Source organism: Pristis pectinata, chromosome 40 (genome assembly GCF_009764475.1).
Source record: "Pristis pectinata isolate sPriPec2 chromosome 40, sPriPec2.1.pri, whole genome shotgun sequence".
NCBI classification, from domain to species: Eukaryota; Metazoa; Chordata; class Chondrichthyes; order Rhinopristiformes; family Pristidae; genus Pristis; species Pristis pectinata.
The window spans coordinates 597,912-617,834 of NC_067443.1; the positions used below are offsets into that span (position 1 = coordinate 597,912).

Consider the following 19,923-nt stretch of genomic DNA (forward strand, 5'->3'; position numbering starts at 1 on the left):
GAGGAGACAGAAGTAGAGTTACTGAGGAGTGATTGTGGTGAATGAATGGAGAGGGCTGGAGTGACTGATGGGAGGGATGGACTGACATGTCCAAGGAGAGAGGGAGTATTATGGACAGGGGATTGAGGAGGGAAGGATGGACAATAAGGAAAGAGAGTTGGTCACAGGTGAGTGGGAAGGATCGAGTGAAGGAGGAGGTGTGGATTACCTGGGAGAAATGTGTTGTGCATGTGGTTGGAGGTTTGAGGTGCTCAACACTGGTACATCACTGATGGCAGTAATGATCCCACCCGTTCCCTCCATCCCAAGCAGCTGTTCATAAGTTTGTGTTTCCCCCGTTCCCCACCCACCCAGATCCAAAGGAAGTGGTGCGTCCCTGGGCCTGGACCACTCTGTCATATTTTGTTGCATCCTGGCCAGCCGTTGGAGCTTTTATTTGTTTAGACTTCCCAATCCACTGACATTCACCTGATGCGCATCAACGGTCGGACACACCTCAAGGCAGCAGTAACTGGAAAAGTTGGTTTGGGTTGACCACCACCCCAGCAGGGTCTGCAAGCTCAGATAGGAGTGGTGGGGATCATTGTAGGGAACATTGCTCCCCACATTGTCACTGAAATTCACCCCAAGCCCAACTGAGAGCAGTGACATGGACTAATGGATGTCTGTGGAGGAGCAATGGAAGTCTATGGGGAGGCACTGAATGATTCTAGTTTCTCCACTCACCCAGTCCTCGATTCACCAAACCCCTGTCCCAGCCTGATATCTTGTTTCAGTGTCTCCACTCACCCGTGTCTCTGTTCCTTATTCCAGACCCCCAGACACCCACAAGGGAACAACCCAAAGGATCATCCACTGGAGAGCCAACCCAGGAACCGTCCTCTGTCCCAGCAGGGGAGACATCCTCAGGTACCAATTCTTGTGTCAGTGGGGTCATTTAACAAGTCTGTGGGCCAGCAGGTGTCATGTACGGATTCACTTGTTCGATGTGTGTTTCAGCGGGATGTGAATGTTGGAATTAGTTCTTCCCCCACTGCCAACTTCAGAAGCAGCCGATGCCACTGGAGGGGGTGGTGAACTTTTCTGGAATGACCTGCTTTGGATGGACGTTGCTGCAGGAGACTGTGTGGAGATGGGTCAGCGGATAGTGGAGGTGGAATGCGACCTGGTGTTTGGTGGTTGATGAAATGAAAGAGGCCAGTGACTGGGTTTGGAGTGACCTTCAGGCAGGATATATAAAATGGATATAAAATTGTGACGAGTATGGATCGGGTAAACTGTAGGAAACATCTCAACAGAGGTGAATGAAACCAGAGGAGGTAGATTTGGGCTCAGAGGTAAGAGACAGTGGGGATCTGAGGATGTGGGCACCTTTTGCAGCCAGTGAGTGGTGACTACTTGGCATACACTGCCGGAGAGAGTGGCGGAAGCAGAGACACTGACAGCATTTGAAGGTGTCGAGACGAGCAGTTGAAGGGCCTTAGGATAGAAAATCTGGGTTGTGCTCGGAGAGGGGATTAACACTGGTTCCCACTGGTCGGTGTGGACAACGTGGGCCAAATGGCCTGTGTCCATGCAGTATGACTCTGTGACTAAGGATTGGGGCTTGTGGCAGGGAACAGGGTGGAGTCTTCACTGAAGACTGGATCCAGAGCTGGAACTGCAGCAGGACGTAAGCGCAGATCATCCTGTGATCAGAAAACATGCGCTTCAGCAGATCAATGGATCCGAACCACTATGGAAGGGTGATTGTGGTCCCAGTGCACACGAGACTTAGGAGGTCTCTGCATGTTCCACGAAGAGGCTTGTCTGAGGGACAAGGCACTGGTGGAGTGTGGAGCATTAAGAAGTCTGGGCACCAGAGGTCACTTGGAGGGTCTCTATATCGGATGGCATGTTGAACGATCAGTAATACACTGGGTGTTCGTGACATCTGAGTGCATACAGGCTCATTGTATAAGATAGCAGTGACGTAGAGGGTTCCCCACACACGCATCTCTATTCCAGACCCAGAAACTTCCAGAAGTCAACAGCCCAAAGGATCATCAACTGGAGAGCTCACTCAGGAACCGTCCTCTGTCCCAGCGGGAGACACATCCTCACGTACCAAGTCTTGAGTGTGTGATGTTTCAATCAATCTCACTCATGCTGTGAAATAGAACTTCTTGCAGACTCATTCACCTTCTGAGCGTGCAATGCAGCAGGGAGGTGAATGATGATGTTGGTTGTTCATGTCTCCCCTCTGTGCCTAAATTCAGCAGTGTCTGAGATCTCCTCGAAGGGGTGGTGCCAGTCTCGACTGTGGACAATCAGCACTGTGTTCTGAGGCTCATTCTTGGGACTGGATGAGATTGGTTGGCAGCCAGAGCAGGAGGCCTGGTGTTTGGTAACTGAGGGAATTTGAGTGGTCACTGGGGATGTTTCAGTCACCTTCAGGAATAAATGGGATCTGGGCGAGGGAGTGGATGGGAGTCTTCACTGATGCTGACAGCCAGGGCTGACAACCAGCTATAAGGTTATGAACATCAATTTGTTCACTGGCATGGAGATCAGGAAATGTGGGCTTCAGGGGATCACTGGCTGAGCCTGTGCTGATCGAATGGGAGGAGTTGGGATGGGGTGGCTGAGGGATAGGAGAGTGGTCATCGTGTGGTGGAGCGGGGATGCCTGCTGGCTTGATGCACAGAGGGAGTGGTGGCAACACACTTGACACTTGGACGGTTAGAGTATTAGAGGGTACGTGGAGGTTATTTACATCGGGAGGCGTGGGGTATCAGGGAGTGTATGAGGTGTTGGGGTATGAGAGGATGTTGTAGGATTTGGGTATCAGACGATGGTGAAGGTATGAAGCAATGTTGGGTGTTTGTGGAAAGCTTGTGTCGTGGAGCGATGACTGGGGTCAGGAATTGAGGTTGGCTTTGGTGGGCTGTGAGGGTGGGGGCACTGTGGGTGTTGGAGAGGGTGTGGGAGAATGATGAGTGGAGGGAGAGGGTGTAACTGGGAGAGTGATGGACTGACTGAGGTCAGAGAGGAGGACGGATGGAGATCAGAGGGAAGAATGACTCAGGGAATGAATGAGGAAGGAGAGATGGGAACTGAGACAGGATGGAGGGGAGAGGTTGCTGGAGCAAAAGGACAGACACAGTCCCCGATTGACCACGAACCCACCAGAGTCTGCAAGCTCCGGTATCAGTAGTGGGGATCATTGAAGGGAACACTGATCCCCATGTTCAGTCATTGAAGCTGAACCTGGCTGTGACTGAGTGATCTGGAGAGACTGAGATTTGGAAGGGAGAGTTATTGAAGGGAGACTCATGATGTTCATTTTTCCCCATACCTAGCCGTCTCTTCCCTAAACTCCTGTCCCAGCCTGATGACCTGCTTTGTTGCTTCCAATCTCTCATGTCTCTGTTCCTTTATTCCAGGCCCAGAGACTTCCACAAGGGAACCATCCAGAGAATCATTGAATGGAGCATCCACACAGGAGCAGTCTTCTGTCCCAGCAGGAGACACGTCCTCAGGTACCAAGACTGATGCCGATGGGGTCATTCAGTAAGGCTGTGGCCTCGAAGCTGCTGTGAGCTGATTCACTTTTAGATGTGCATTTCAGCAGGACGTGATAGATGGAGTCAGTTCTACTCCCCGCTGCCAATTTCAGACGTGCCTGAGACCTCTGGAAAGGTGGGTGCACTTTCCCGGAATGGTCAGCCTTGGACAGAGGCTGCTGTAGTTCACGGTGTGCACGTGGGTCAGTGGACAGAGCAGGAGGACTGAGATCTCGGGATTGGTGGTCGAGAAAAGGAAAGTTGCTGGTGGGTGGGTTTGGAGTGACCTTCAAGCAGGATATACAAGAATGCAGTATAACTTTATGAGGGTACTGATTGTGCTGACTGCAAGAAATATGTCCTGTTATCTGAAGTGAATAAAGCTAGAGGACGTCAATTCAGGCTAAGGGTTAAGATATTCAGAAGGGATTCCAGCAAGATGTCTGCACACCAGAGGACACTTGGAGGGTCCAGGTATCAGGGAGCATGTTGGAGTGTCAAGGCCTTGGAGTACACTGGAGGTTAGGAAGAACGGGGTGCACGCAGGCTCTGGACATTAGAAGGCTCTTGGATATCCCAGTGATATCAGAGTGGAAGAAGGGTTTGAAGCACTCACTTGTCTCTGTTCCTTTATTCCAGAGCTGAAGACTTACCCAAGGGAACAGCCGAGAGGATCACCAACTGGAGGGCCCAGCCAGGAACTGTCCTCTGTCCCAGTGAGGGAGACATCCTCAGGTACCAACTCTTGTGTCTGTGAGGTTTACTTAATTTCTCTCACTATCGTGGACCAATTGTCTGTTGGACATGCAGTGCAGCAGGGAGGTGAATGACGGTGTCAGTTGTTTGACTCGCAGCTCAGTTCCAATCTTCAGCACCATCTGAGATATCTTAATGCTGCGGTGTCCTTTTCCATGGTGGACAATGAGCACCTTGGTCTGAGGCTGGTTCATGGGGCCTGGTGAGATCGGTTGGTGGCCAGAATATGAACAGTGAGACCTGAGGTTTGGTGGTTGAGGGACTTTAAGTAGTCCATGGGAACATTTCAGTTGCCTTCAAGAACTCTCAGAATCTGGGTGAGGGAACAGCTAGGAGTCTTCACTGAGGATGACAGCCGAGGTTGACAAGCAGCAGCAGGGTTCTGAATGCCAATGCGGTTAGTAACATAGAGATCAATAAATGTGGGCCTCGGGATCACTGGCAAGTTTGGGCTGATCAACTGAGGCGCGCTGTGATGGGGTGGCTGAGCGATGGCAGACTAGTCATCATGCAGGGGGCAGACTGGAAGGTTAAGGCCCAGATGCAGAAGTGGGAACATGCTGGACACTTGGACAGAGGGAATATTGGAGGGTACGTGGAGGATCGTGACATGAGGGGCACAGAGTGTGGGATGGGCAGAGTTTGAAGTGTTGGGGCATTAGAGGGCATTGTAGGACGGGCAGTGGAGAATGGTGGAGGTTTGAAGCAGTGTTGTCGTGGAATGATGAAGAGGGTCAGGAATTGGGGTTGCACTGGTGACTTGTGACGGTTGAGACTCTGAGTGTTGGAGAGAGGAGGCTGGGTATCCAGGAGAGGGATGGATTGATGGGGGTCACAGGGAAGAAGAACTGGTAAATCCAAAGTGGAGGAATGAGGAAGGAGAGATGGGAACCCTGATGGGATGGAGGGGAGAGGTTTCAGGAAAGAATGGAGTGAATGGAGAGGAAAGATGGAGGGATGGTGTGACCCAGCTGAAGCAAGGCTGATGTACTGAGTGAGCAGCAATGTGTCTGAGGAGAAAGTGTGGCAGCGAGTGAGGGGAGATGGATGGAGTGACTAACCAGAGAAAGATGGAGTGAATGCAGAGGGTTGGAAGTGATTGTGGAAAGAGGAGATTTGAGGAGGGAGATTTCAATGCCCCAGGAAGGAGGGATGGATGGTAAGGAGCGAGGGCTGGGAGCTGAGGTGAGAGACGAGGGTTGACTGAAGAGGGAGGTGTGAACGGCATTGGAGGATTGTGTGTTTGGGCTTGGAGATGTGACCTTTTTGACACTGGTTTATCATGATGTTACCATGATGTTATCATGATGAAAGCTCAGGTATCAGTGGAGGGGTTCGTTGAAGGGAACGCTGCTCCACACGTTTAGTGCCTTAAATTAATCTGGGCAAAGACTGAGGGGTGTACAATAGAATGACAGAGGGTTGGGAGGGAGAGCTGGTGAAGGGAGCTTGGATGATATTTTTACCGTAGACCCAGCAATCCATTGTCAGGACTCCAGTCCCAAAGACCCATTTGTTCCACCCTCCTGTGTCTCTGTTCCTGTATTTTAGACACGGAGACTTCCATCAGGGAACATCTGTTGTGTGAAATGGTTCTTTATGTCTTAAAAATCAAGGACTCTGGACACAAGCTTTGTATAGCAAAACTAGTTTAATCTGAACTTTAGTAAGGCCTTTGACGAGGTCCCACATGGGAGATTAGTTCAGAAGGTTCAGTCAATGCGTATCCATGGAAAGCTTGTAAACTGGATTCAAAATTGGCTGAGTGGGAGAAGACAGAGAGTGGTTGTGGATGGTTGTTTGTCAGATTGCAGGCCTGTGACTAGTGGTGTGCCTCAGGGATCTGTGTTGGGGCCATTGTTGTTTGTTGTGTATATCAATGATCTAGACGATAATGTGGTAAATTGGATTAGTAAATTTGCGGATGACACTAAGATTGGAGGTGTGGTGGACAGCGAGGAAGGCTTTCAAAGCTTGCAGAGGGATCTGGCCAAACGGAAAAACAGTCCAGAAAGTGGCGGATGGAATTTAATGCAGACAAGTGTGAGGTGTTGCATTTTGCAAATCAAGGGAGGACATACACAGTAAATGGTGGGGCACTGAGGAGTGCAGAGGAACAAAGGGATCTTGGAATTCAGATACATAATTCCTTGAAAGTAGAGTCACAGGTAGACAGGGTTGTAAAAAGGTCTTTTGGAATCCTGGCATTTATAAATCAAAGTATTGAGTATAGGAGTTGGAATGTTTTGGTGAGGTTGTATAAGTCATTGGTGAGACCAAATTTAGAATATTGTGTGCAGTTCTGGTCACTGAACTACAGAAAAGATGTCAGTAAGATTGAAAGAGTGCAGAGGAGACTTACAAGAATGTTGCCGGGTCTTCAGTATTTGAGTTATAAGGAAAGATTGAGCATGTTAGGACTTTATTCCTCGGAGCGGAGAAGAATGAGGGGAGATATGATAGAGGTTTATAAAATGATGAGGGGCATAGACAGAGTTAATGCAAGTAGGCTCTTTCCACCTAGATTAGGAGAGATAAGTACGAGAGGATGTGGCTTTAGGGTGAACGGGGAAAGGTTTAGGGGGAACATTAGAGGGAACTTCTTCACTCAAAGAGTGGTTGGAGTGTGGAATGGGCTGCCATCTGATGTGGTAAACGCGGGCTCGCTCTTAACTTTTAAGAATAAATTGGATAGATACATGGACGAGAGAGGTCTGGAGGGGTATGGGCTGGGGGCAGGTAAATGGGACGAGCCGAATAATGTTTTGGTACAGACTAGAAAGGCCGAGTGGCCTGTTTTTCTGTGCAGTAGTTTTTCTATGGTTTTTCTATGGTTCTATGGAAAGGCAAACGTGGGGACAGAATGGATGGGAACAGACACACACTCACATACACTCAGGAGACTGCGAACAAGCAGGGGGGCATTGCAACTAGGATAAGATACACTCACACACACACACACTGATACACACAAGCACAATAATAATGTACAACTTCAGGATATAATACTTCAATGCCTGACCCACACTAGCATTGGCTCTAGACTGCCTGGATTTTGAGTGAAACGCTCCCAAACCACATGATGATGCACTCTTACCAGTGATCTCTGCAGTGTTGTCTCACTACACCTGGCGTCATCAAAAGAGGAAGAGCTAGGGGATTGCAGCCCTTATTTTGGTGCTACGAGGCTGGGTGGAGCCTCACTGTTGTGATTTAAACAAGCCAATGGTCAGGCAAGTTCAGAGACAAAAGGTACTCTCACACCTGAGGGATGGGTGGAACCGCACCTTGATTGACAGTAGTATCACTTTTGATCAGAGGAGCAATGCTGTCCTCCAGTCAGTGGGGGTCAGTGTTGTTACTGTCAGGTGACAGCCACGTGGATTTCTCACAAAAACATCCCAGGGGATCATCAACCGGAGAGCCCACACAGGAACCATCCTCTGTCCCAGAAGGAGATACATCCTCAGGTACCAAGCTGACTGTTTGAGGAGCCATTCTCCCTCTGTGGCAGGCAGCTGTCAAACACAGACAATGTTCAGTGCAGTGGGCATGAGTGACAGTGACAAGTGTTCCCTCCATCCCTCCCAAGACCAACTTCAGCAGTGACTGAGACCACTCAGAGGATTGTGCACATTCCAACGATGGGCAATGTGACATGCTCTGAGGTTGCTTCATGGGGATGGAGGCCACACCTGATGTTTGCTGGCAAGGAGATTTGAGTGGTCACTGGGGAGGTTTGAATCAGCTTCAGTAAAGTTCACAGTCGAGCAGATGGAGCATGTCGGGCTTAACTAAGAGAACAAGGGTTATAAATGACAATTGGGTAAATGGTGCACAGATCAATAAACCTTGGTTTTTGGAGATGGGTGGAAGATTGTGGGCTCATGAATGGGCTAAGTTGGACCTGGATGGTCAAGGTTTCATAGGACTAGAGGGTCTAGACACAACTAGAGAGGTTGGTGGATGTTGGTTACTTGAGGGTTTGTGATGTTGTGGGGCACAATGTGAGGGTAGCAGGCAGTGTTTGAGAGGTTGGGGCATTAGAGGGCATGGTAAGATTTGGGCATCAGAGGATGTTAGGTGTTTGAAGCAATGTTGGGTTTCTGTGGAAAGTTTGTGTTGTGGAGTGATAAATAGAGTCAGGGAATGGGGTTGGTATTGGTGGGCTGTGTGGGTTGTACTGTGGGTGTTGGGGAGAGTGGGTGGAGTGACTGAGCAGAGAGGTGCAGTAACTGAGAGATGGGGTCACGGACTGAAGAGGAGGATTGACTGGAGATGGGAAAATGACTGCATAGAAAGGGATGGATTGCAGCAGGGAGAACTGGTGAACTCGGGAGGTGAAGGGTGATAGGGGAGAGGGAGGGGGAGAAAGAGGAGAGGAGGGATGGGAGTGTGGGATGGAGGGAATTGGAAAGAGGATGAAGTGATGTGAACTAATGAAGGGGGTTAATTGAAGAGGAGGGTGGTGCAGTGATGGGAAGGGTGTGGGTTGACTGAGTGGAATGGGTTGGCAGGGAAGAGGGGGACAGAGCGATTGTAGAGAGGGTGGAACTGAGCAAAGGCACGTCCTGGGTGAGGAGACAGAAGTAGAGCTACTGAGGAGTGATTGTGGTGAATGAAAGGAGAGGGATGGAGTGAGTGATGGGAGGGATGGACGGAATATATCAGCTGGCATGACCAAGGAGAGAGGGAGAATTATGGTCAGGGGATTGAGTGACTGAGGAGGGAAGGATGGACAATAAGGAAAGAGGGTTGGTCACAGGTGAGTGGGAAGGATCGAGTGAAGGAGGAGGTGTGGATTACCTGGGAGAAGTGTGTTGTGCATGTGGTTGGAGGTTTGTGGTGCTCAACACTGGTACATCACTGATGGCAGTAATGATCCCACCCGTTCCCTCCATCCCAAGCAGCTGTGCATAAGTTTGTATTTCCCCCTGTTCCCCACCCACCCAGATCCGCAGGAAGTGGTGCTCTCCTGGACCACTTTGTTATGTTTAGCACCACCCTGGCCAGCCGTTGGAGCTTTCTTTGTTTAGACTTTCCAATCCACTGCCGTTCTCCTGATGCGCATCAACAGTTGGACACAACAACCCAAGGGAACAATGTCTGGAGAAGCTGGTTTGGGTTGTCCACCACCCCAGCAGGGTCTGCAAGCTCAAGTAGGAGCAGTGGGGATAATTGAAGGGAATGTTGCTCCCCACATTGTCCCTGAAATTCACCCCAAGCCCAACTGAGGGCCGTGACATGGACTGATGGATATCTCTAGAGGAGCAATGGAAGTCTATCAAGAGGCACTGATTGATTCTGGTTTCTCCACTCACCCAGTCCTCTGTTCACCAAATTTATGTCCCAGCCTGATGCACTGTTTCAGTGTCTCCACTCGCCCGTGTCTCTGTTCCTTATTCCAGACACCCAGATATCCACAAGGGAACAACCTAAAGGATCATCCACTGGAGAGCCAACCCAGGAACCGTCCTCTGTCCCAGCAGGGGAGACATCCTCAGGTACCAAGTCTTGCGTCAGTGGGGTCATTTAACAAGTCTGCGGGCAGAAGGTGTCATGAATGGATTCACTTGTTCGATGTGTGTTTCAGCGGGATGTGAATGTTAGAATTAGTTCTACCCCCACTGCCAACTTCAGAAGCATCTGTGGCCTCTGGAGAAGGTGGTGAGCTTTTCTGTGATCACCTGTCTTGGATGGAGGATGCTCCAGGAGATTGTGTGGAGACAGGTCAGCGGATAGTGCAGGAGGGCTTGGGACCTTGTGTTTGGTGGTTGATGAAATGAAAGAGGCCAGTGAGTGGGTTTGGAGTGACCTTCAGGCAGGATATATAAAATGGATATAAAATTATGACGAGAATGGATCGGGTAAATTGTAGGAAACATCTCAACTTAACAGAGGTGAATGAAACCTAAGGACATAGATTTAGGCTCCGGGGTAAGAGATTTAGTGGGGATCTGAGGGTGTGGGCACCTTTTGCACCCAGCAGTGTGACAACCTGACATACACTGCCGGAGACAGTGGTGGAATCAGAACCACTGACAGCATTTGAAGGTGTCCAGATGAGCAGTAGAAGTGCCTAAGGATAGAAGATCAGGACTGTGCTGGGAGAGGGGATTATCACTGGTACCCACTGGTCAATATGGACAACGAGGGCCAAATGGCCTGTGTCCATGTAGTATGACTCTGTGACTAAGGATTGGGGCTTGGTGCAGGGAACACTGTGGAGCCTTCGCTGAGGACCAGAACCAGAGCTGGAACTGCAGCAGGACATGAGCGCAGTTAACCATCCTGTGATCAAGAAACCCGACCCACTGGGGGAGGGTGATTGTGGCCCCAGTGCACAGGAGAGTTAGGAGGGCTCTGTATGTTGCACGAAGAGGCTTGTCTGGGGGACAAGTGCACTGGTGGAGTGTGGAGCTATAAGAAACCTGGGCACCAGAGGTCACTTGGAGGGTCTTGAAATCGGACAGAATGTTGAAGGATCAGGGCCTTGGAAAACACTGGGTGTTAGTGACATCTGAGTGCACACAGGCTCATGTATAAGATAGCAGTGACAAGGAGGGTCCCACCCACCACCACCCCCCCCCCCCACACACACACACACACACACACACACACACACACACACACACACACACACACACACACACACGCCTCTATTCCAGACCCAGACACTCTCCGAAGGCAACAGCCCAAAGGATCAGCAACTGGAGAGCTCACTGAGGAACCGTCCTCTGTCCCAGCGGGGGACACATCCTCATGTACAATGTCTTGAGTGTGTGATGTTTCAATCAATCTCACTCATGCTGTGACATAGAACGTCTCGCAGACTGATTCACCTCCTGAGCGTGCAATGCAGCAGGGAGGTGAATGATGATGTTGGTTGTTCATCTCTCCCTTCTGTGCCTAACTTCAGCAGCATCTGAGATCCCATGAAGGGGTGGTGCCAGTCTCCACAGTGGATAATCAGCATCTTGGTCTGAGGCTCATTCATGGGACTGGATGAGATTGGTTGGCAGCCAGAGAGGGAGAACTGAGGCCTGGGGTTTGGTAACTGAGGGAATTTGAGTGGTCAATGGGGTCATTCAGTCACCTTCAGGAATAAATGGGATCTGGATCTGGGAGCGGACGGGAGTCTTCACTGATGCTGACAGCCAGGGTTAACACCCAGCTGCAAGGTTATGAACATCAATTTGTTCACTGGCATGGAGATCAGGAAATGTGGGCTTCAGGGGATCACTGGCTGAGCCTGGGCTGATCGGATGGGAGGAGTTGGGATGATGTGACTGAGGGATAGGAATTGGTCACCGAGTTGGGGGACGGGGATGCCTGGTGGGTTGTGGCACAGAGGGAGTGGTGGGAACACACTGGACACTTGGACTTTGGGAATATTAGAGGGTATGTGGAGGTTATTTACATCGGGAGGTGTGGGGTTTCAGGGAGTTTATGAAGTGTTGGGGTATGAGAGGGTGTTATGTGATTTGGGCATCAGAGAATGGTGAAGGTACGAAGCAATGTTGGGTGTTTGTGCAAAGCTTGTGTCGTGGAGTGATGACTGGGTCCATGAATTGAGGTTGGCTTTGATGGGCTGTGAGTGTGGAGGCACTATGGGTGTTGGAGACAGTGAGGCATAATCATGAGTGGAGGGAGAGGGTGTATCTGGGAGAGTGATGGACTGACTGAGGTCAGAGAGGAGGACGGATGGAGATCAGAGGGATGAATGACTCGGAATGAATGAGGAAGGAGAGATGGGAACTGTGACAGGATGGAGGGGAGAGGTTGCTGGAGAGAAAGGACAGACACAGTCCCTGATTGGCCACAAACCCACCAGAGTCTGAAAGCTCCGGTATCAGTAGTGGGGATTGATGAAAGGAAACCGGATCCCCATGTTCAGTCATTGGAACTGAACCTGGCTGTGACTGTGGGGAGTGAATCTGGAGGGACAGAGCTTCGGAAGGGAGAGTTATTGAAGGGAGACACATGATGTTGGTTTCTCCCCAAACCATCCCTCTCTTCCCAAAATTCTTGTCCCAGCCTGATGACCTGATTTGCTGCTTCCAATCTCCCATGTCTCTGTTCCCTTATTCCAGGCCCAGAGATTTCCACAAAGGAACCATCCAGCGAATCTTCCAATGGAGCATCCACACAGGAGCTATCTTCTGTCCCAGCAGGAGACATGTCCTCAGGTACCAAGACTTATGTCAATGGTGTGATTCAGTAAGGCTGTGGCCTCGAAGCTCCTGTGGGCTGATTCACTTGTAGATATGCATTTCAGCAGGATGTGATAGATGGAGTCAGTTCTGCCACCTGCTGCCAATTTCAGAAGTGCCTGAGACCTCTGGAAAGGTGGGTGCACTCTCCCGGAATGGTCAGCCTTGGACAGAGGCTGCTGTAGTTCACGGTGTGGATGTGGGTCAGTGGACAGAGGAGGTCTGAGATCTGGGGTTTGGTGGTCGAGAAAAGGGAAGTGGCCGGTGGGTGGGTTTGGAGTAACCTTCAGGCAGGATATACAATAATGCAGTATAAATTTATGAGTGGTACTGATTGGGCTGACTGCAGGAAATATGTCCTGTTATCAGAAGTGAATAAAGCTCGAGGACATCAATTCAGGCTAAGGGTTAAGGTATTTAGAAGAGATTCCAGCAAGATGTCTGCACACCAGAGGACACTTGGAGGGTCCAGGTATCAGGGAGCATGTTGGAGTGTCAGGGCCTTGGAGTACACTGGAGGTTAGGAAGAACGGAGTGCACTCAGGCTCTGGACATCAGAGGGCTCTTGGATATCCCAGTGATATCAGAGTGGAAGAAGGGTTTGAAGCACTCACTTGTCTCTGTTCCTTTATTCCAGAGCTGAAGACTTACCCAAGGGAGCAGCCGAAAGGATCACCAATTGGAGGGCCCAGCCAGGAACCATCCTCTGTCCCAGTCAGCGAGACATCCTCAGGTACCAAGTCTTGTGTCTGTGAGGTTTATTTAATCTCTCTCACTCTCGTGGACCGATTGCCTGTTGGACATGCAGTGCAACAGGGGGGTGAATGATGGTGTCAGTTGTCTCTCTTGCAGCTCAGTTCCAAACTTTAGCACCATCTGAGATAGCTTGAGGGTGTGGTGTCCATTTCCACAGTGGACAATTAGCACCTTGGTCTGAGGCTGGTGCATGGTGCCGGGTGAGATCGGTTGGTGGCCAGAATATGAAGAGTGAGACCTGAGGTTTGGTGGTTGGGGGAATTTAAGTAGTCCTTGGAAACGTTTCAGTTGCCATCAGGAACTCTCAGGATCTGAGTGAGGGAACGGTTGGGAGTCTTCATTGAGGATGACAGCCGTGGTTGACAACCAGCAGCAGGGTTCTGAATGCCAGTGTAGTCAGTAACATAGAGATCAAGAAATGTGGTTCTCAGGGGATCACTGGCGAGTTAGGGCTGATCAAATGAAGAGCGATGTGATGGGTAGCTGAAGGATGGCTGACTGTTCATCATGCAGGGGGTAGACTGGAGGGTTAAGGCACAGATGGAGAGGTGGGAACATGCTGGACACTTGTACAGTGCTAATATTGGAGGGTACGTGGAGGTTTGTGAGATGAGGGGCACAGAGTGTTGTGGTGATGGGCAGAGTTTGAAGTGTTGGGGCATTAGAGGGCATTGTAGGACTTGGGCAGTGTAGAATGGTGGAGGTTTGAAGCAGTGTTGTCATGGAATGATGAATAGCATCAGAGAACAACCAGAAGTCATGGTTCATATTGGTACCAACGACATAGGTTGGAAGAGGAATGAAGTCCTGAAAAGTGAGTTTAGGGAGCTAGGCAGAAGGCTGAAGGACAGGACCTTAAGGGTAGCCATCTCAGGATTGCTGCCAGTGCTACATGATAGTGAAGGTAGGAATAGGAGGAGATGGCAATTAAATGCGTGGCTGAGAAGTTGGTGCAGGAGGGATGGTTTTAGATTTTTGGATCATTGGGATCTCTTCTGGGGAAGGTGGGACCTGTACAGAGAGGATGGGTTACACCCAAACCTGGGGGGGGCCAATATCCTTGCAGCCAGGTTTGCTAGGGTGGTTCAGGAAGGTTTAAACTAGTTTGCGAGGGGGATAGGAACCGGCGAAGTAGGTCAGAGGTAGAAAGGGATGGGGAAATGTCAGATCTAACAGGTAGAGAGGCTTTGTGGAAGGAGAAGCAGAGTACAGGCTATAAAAGTAGTAAGGTGGATGGGCTAAAGTGCATTTACTTAAATGCAAGAAGCATCAGGAATAAGGAAGATGAACTGAGAGCTTGGATAAGTACATGGGACTACGATACTGTGGCTATCACAGAGACATGGATGACATTAAGGCAGGAATGGATATTGAATATTCCTGGTTTTAAGTGTTTTAAAAGAGATAGGGAGGGGTGCAGAAGAGGAGGAGGGGTGGCGATACTGGTCAGAGACACGATTACAGCGGCAGAAAGGGTGGATGATGGAGAAGGATCCTCTGGAGTCAATATGGGTGGAAGTTAGGAACAAGAAAGGAGCAGTTACTCTACTGGGAGTATTCTATAGTCCCCCTTGTAGCAGTAGGGATACTGAGGAGCAGATTGGGAGGCAGATTTTGGAAAGATGCGAAAATAACACGGTTATAATAGTGGGAGACTTCAACTTCCCAAATATTGATTGGCATCTGCTTAGTGCCAAAGGTTTAGACAGGGCGGAGTTTGTTAGGTGTGTACAAGACAGATTCCTGTCACAGTATGTTAACAGGCCGACTAGAGGGAATGCCATATTAGATCTAGTTTTAGGTAATGAACCGGGTCAGGTGACAGATCTATCAGTGGGTGAGCATTTGGGGGACAGTGACCATTGCTCCATAACCTTTAGAATTGTCATGGGCAGGGACAGGAGCAAAGAGGACAGGAAGATATTTAATTGGGGAAAGGTGAATTATGAGGCTATAAGGCGAGAACTTGAGAGTGTAAATTAGGATGACATTTTTGAAGGGAAATGTACTTTCGAGATGTGGTCAATGTTCAGGGATCTCTTGCAGGATGTGAGGGATAAATTTGTCCCGGTGATGCAGAGAAGGAAGGGCAGGGTGAAGGAACCATGGGTGACAATGGAGGTGGAACAACTAGTTAGGAAGAAGAAGGCAGCATACATAAGGTGTAAGCAGCAAGGATCAGACAGGGCTCGTGAGGAATATAGTGTAGCAAAGAGGGAACTGAGGAAGGGGCTGAGGAGAGCAAGAAGGGGACATGAAAAGGCTTTGGCGAGTAGGGTTAATGAGAATCCCAAGGCTTTTTACTTGTACGTGAAGAGCAGAAGGATGGCTAGAGAAAAGGTGGGTCCGATTGAAGACAAAGGTGGGAAGGTGTGCCTGGAAGCTGTGGACGTGGGTGAGATTCTCAATGAATAATTCTCTTCAGTATTCACCAAGGAGAGGGGTCTTGATGACGCTGAGGACAGTGTTGTTAAGGGTAATGGTCTGGAGCATGTGGATATCAAGAGAGAGGATGTGTTGGAGCTGTTTTAAAATATTAGGACAGATAAGTCTCAGGGCCTGACGGAATATTCCCAAGGCTGCTTCGCGAGGCAAGGGAGGAGATTGCTGAACCGTTGGCTAGGATCTTTGAGTCCTCGTTGTCCATGGAGATGGTACCGGAGGATTGGAGCGTGGCGAATGTTGTCCTCTTATTCAAAAAAGTTAGTAGAGATAGTCCAGGGAAATACAGACAGTGAGCCTTCTGTCTGTGATGGGTAAGCTGCTGGAAAGGATTCTAAGAGATAGGACCTATGATCATTTAGAGAATCATGGACTGATGAGGAACAGCCAGCATGGACGTAAAGGGAAGATCTTGCCTCACTAGCCTGATAGAGTTCTCTGAGGAAGTGACCAGGAAGATTGATGAGGGTAGTGCAGTAGATGTGGTCTACATGGATTTAAGTAGGCGTTTGACAAGGTTCCACATGGTAGGCTTCTTCAGAAGGCCAGAGGCCAAGGGATCCAGGGAGGCTTGGCCGTGTGGATTCAGAATTGGCTTGCCTGTAGAAAGCAGAGAGTTGTGGTGGAGGGAGTGCATTCAGATTGGAGGGCTGTGATTAGTGGTGTCCCATGGGGATCGGTTCTGGGACCTCTACTTTTTGTGATATTTATTAATGACTTAGATGAGGGGGAGGAAGTGTGGGTTAGCAAGTTTGCAGATGACATAAAGATCAGTGGTGCTGTAGATAGTGTGGAGGGCTGTCGAAGCTTACAGAGGGATATTGATAGGGTGCAGAGCTGGGCTGAGAAGTGGCAGATGGAGTTCAATCCGGAAAAGTGTGAGGTGGTACACTTTGGAAGGACAAACTCCAAAGCGGAATACAAGGTAAATGGCAGGATTCTGGGCAGTGTAGAGGAGCAGAGGAATCTGGGGGTTCATATCCTCACAGGTAGATAGGGTAGTTAAGAAAGCTTATGGGATGTTAGCTTTCATAAGTCGTGGGATCGAATTTAAGAGCCACGAAGTAATGATGCAGCTTTACAAAACTTAGAGTACACTTAGAATACTGTGTCCACTTCTGGTCGCCTCATTATAGGAAGGATGTGGAGGCATTGGAAAGGTGGAGAGGAGATTTACCAGGATTCTGACTGGATTAGAGAGTATGGATTATGAGGAGAGACTAAAGGAGCTAGGTCTTTATTCATTGGAGAGAAGGAGGATTAGGGCAGACATGATATAGGTATACAAAATAGAGGTATACAGCCAGAACCTGTATTCCAGGGCACCAATGCTCAATACAAGAGGGCATGGCTTTAAGGTAATGGATGGGAGGTTCAAGGGAGACGTCAGAGTGAGTTTTCACACCCAGAGAGTGGTTGGTGCATGGAATGCACAGCCCAGGGCAGTGTTGGAGGCTGATACGTTGGGCAAGTTCAAGAGATTGTTAGATAAGCATATGGAGGAATTTAAGATAGCGGGATATGTAGGAGGAAGGGGTTAGATAGTCTTAGGAGTGGTTTGAAGGTCAGCAGAACACGGTGGGCTGAAGGGCCTGTATTGTGTTGTATTCTTCTATGGTTCTATGGAATTGGGGTTGCATTGGTGACGTGACAGTTGAGGCTCTCTGACTGTTGGAGAGAGGAGGCTGGGTATCCAGGAGAGGGATGGACTGACGGGGGTCACAGGGAAGAAGAACTGGTAACCCCAGAGTGGAGGAATGAGGAAGGAGAGATGGGAACCCTGATGGGATGGAGGGGAGAGGTTTCAGGAAAGAATGAATTGAATGGAGAGGAAAGATGGAGGGATGGTGTGACCCAGCTGAAGCAAGGCTGATGTACTGAGTGAGGAGCAATGTGTCGGAGGAGGAAGTGTGGCAGCGAGTGAGGAGAGATGGATGGAGTGACTAACCAGAGAAAGATGGAGTGAATGCAGAGAGTTGGAAGTGATTGTGGAAAGAGGAGAATTGAGGAGGGAGATTTCAATGCCCCAGGAAGGAGGGATGGATGGTAAGGAGCGAGGGCTGGGAGCTGAGGTGAGAGAGGAGGGTTGACTGAAGAGGGAGGTGTGAATGGCATTGGAGGATTGTGTGTTTGGGGTTGGAGATGTGACCTTTTTGACACTGGTTTATCATGATGTTACCTCCCATCTCTCCAGTGTCTTCCCACTTTTCCATCTACTTCACTGTGTTACAGATCTACACTCGGACTCAACACGGGAACTGCGGGGAGCAACAACTGGTGAACCTGGTCTTGTTTTGACCACCACCGCAGCAGGGTCTGAAAGCTCAGGTATCAGTGGAGGGGTTCATTGAAGGGAACGCTGCTCCACACGTTTAATGCCTGAAATTCATCTGGGCCAAGACTGAGGGGCATATAATAGAATGACAGAGGGTTGGGAGGGAGAGCTGGTGAAGGGAGCTTGGATCATTTTCTGCCATAGACCCCAACATCCGTTGTCAGAATTCCTGCCCAAGCCTAATGACCCAGTTGTTCTACCCTCCTGTGTCTCTGTTCCTGTATTCCAGACACGGAGACTTCCACAAGGGAACATTCCAAAGGATCATCAACCGGAGAGTCCACCCAGGAACCATCCTCTGTCCCAGCAGGAGATACGTCCTCAGGTACCAAGCCGTGTGTTTGAGGGTCCATTCTCCCTCTGTGGCAGGCAGCTGTCAATCACTGCTTCACCTGCTGGATGTGCAGTGCAGTGGAACATGAGTGACAGAGACAGTTATTCCCTCTGACCCCACCACGACCAACTTCAGCAGTGACCGAGACCACTCAGAGGATTGTGCACGTACCCACGATGGACAATGTGCCAGTTCTAAGGTTGCTTCTTGGGTTGGAGTTTGCTGGCAATGAGATTTGAGTGCTCAGTGGGGGATGTTTGAATCCGCTTCAGTAAAGTTCAGTCAAGCAGAGGGAGCATGATGGGTTCTTCACTAAGTATCGCAGCCGGGCTCGACCAACAGAACCAGGGTTATGAACGATATTTGGGTAAATGGTGCAAAGGTCAATAAACCTAGGCTTTTGGAGATGGGTGGAAGATTGTGGGCTCAATGAATGGGCCAATTTGGACCTGGATGGTCAAGGTTTCAGAGGACTAGAGGGTCTAGGCACAACTGGAGAGGTGGGTGGATGTTGGGCACAACGTCAGGGTAGCAGGCAGTGTTTGAGAGGTTGGGGCATTCAAGGGCATTGTAGGATTTGGGCATCAGAGGATGTTAGATGTTTGAAGCAATGTTGGGTTTCTCTGGAAAGTTTGTGTTGAGGAGTGATAAATAGAGTCAGGGAATGGGGTTGGTATTGGTGGGCTGTGTGGGTTGTACTGTGGGTGTTGGAGAGAGTGGATGGAGCGACTGAGGAGAGAGGTGGAGTCACTGAGGGATGGGGTCACGGATTGATGAGGAGGATTCACTGGAGATGGGAAAATGACAGCATAGAAAGGTATGGATTGCAGCAGGGAGAACTGGTGAACTTGGGAGCTGGAGGGGGAGGAAGAGGGGAGGAGGGATGGGAGTGTGGGATGGAGGGAATTGGAAAGAGGATTAAGTGATAAGTGAACTAATGAAGGGGGTTAATTGAAGAGGAGGGTGGTGCAGTGACGGGAAGGGTGTGGGTTGACTGAGTGGAATGGGTTGGCAGGGAAGAGGGGGACAGAGCGATTGTGGAACTGAGGAAAGGCATGTCCTGGGTTAGGAGAGAGAAGTAGAGTTACTGAGGAGATTGTGGTGAATGAGAGGAGAGGGATGGAGTGAGTGATGGGAGGGATGGACGGAATATATCAGCTGGCGTGACCAAGGAGAGAGGGAGAATTATGGGCAGAAGATCAAGTGACTGAGGAGGGAAGGATGGACAATAAGGAAAGAGGGTTGGTCACAGGTGAGTGGGAAGGATCGAGTGAGGGAGGAGGTGTGGATTACCTGGGAGAAGTGTGTTGTGCATGTGGTTGGAGGTTTGTGGTGCTCAACACTGGTACATCACTGATGGCAGTAATGATCCCACCCGTTCCCTCCATCCCAAGCAGCTGTTCATAAGTTTGTATTTCCCCCGTTCCCCACCCACCCAGGTCCACAGGAAGTGGTGATTCCCTGGACCACTCTCTCATGTTTAGTTCCACCCTGGCCACCCTTTAGAGCTTTTATTTGCTTAGCCTTTCCTATTGACTGCTA

General features: G+C 49.7%; 1 protein-coding gene across 1 annotated transcript in view; it reads left to right on the forward strand.

Moving 5' to 3' along the window:
- The window catches only part of LOC127587385 (mucin-5AC-like), a 279,133-nt gene that overhangs the window by 197,297 nt on the left and 61,913 nt on the right, over positions 1 to 19,923 (forward strand). Inside the window, exons 23-30 of the mRNA XM_052045684.1 lie at positions 814 to 909; positions 3,426 to 3,521; positions 4,185 to 4,280; positions 9,710 to 9,805; positions 12,395 to 12,490; positions 13,152 to 13,265; positions 17,945 to 18,040; positions 18,277 to 18,372. Of these exons, the coding sequence (XP_051901644.1) occupies positions 814 to 909; positions 3,426 to 3,521; positions 4,185 to 4,280; positions 9,710 to 9,805; positions 12,395 to 12,490; positions 13,152 to 13,265; positions 17,945 to 18,040; positions 18,277 to 18,372 (786 nt within the window). The remainder of the gene's footprint in view (positions 1 to 813; positions 910 to 3,425; positions 3,522 to 4,184; positions 4,281 to 9,709; positions 9,806 to 12,394; positions 12,491 to 13,151; positions 13,266 to 17,944; positions 18,041 to 18,276; positions 18,373 to 19,923) is intronic.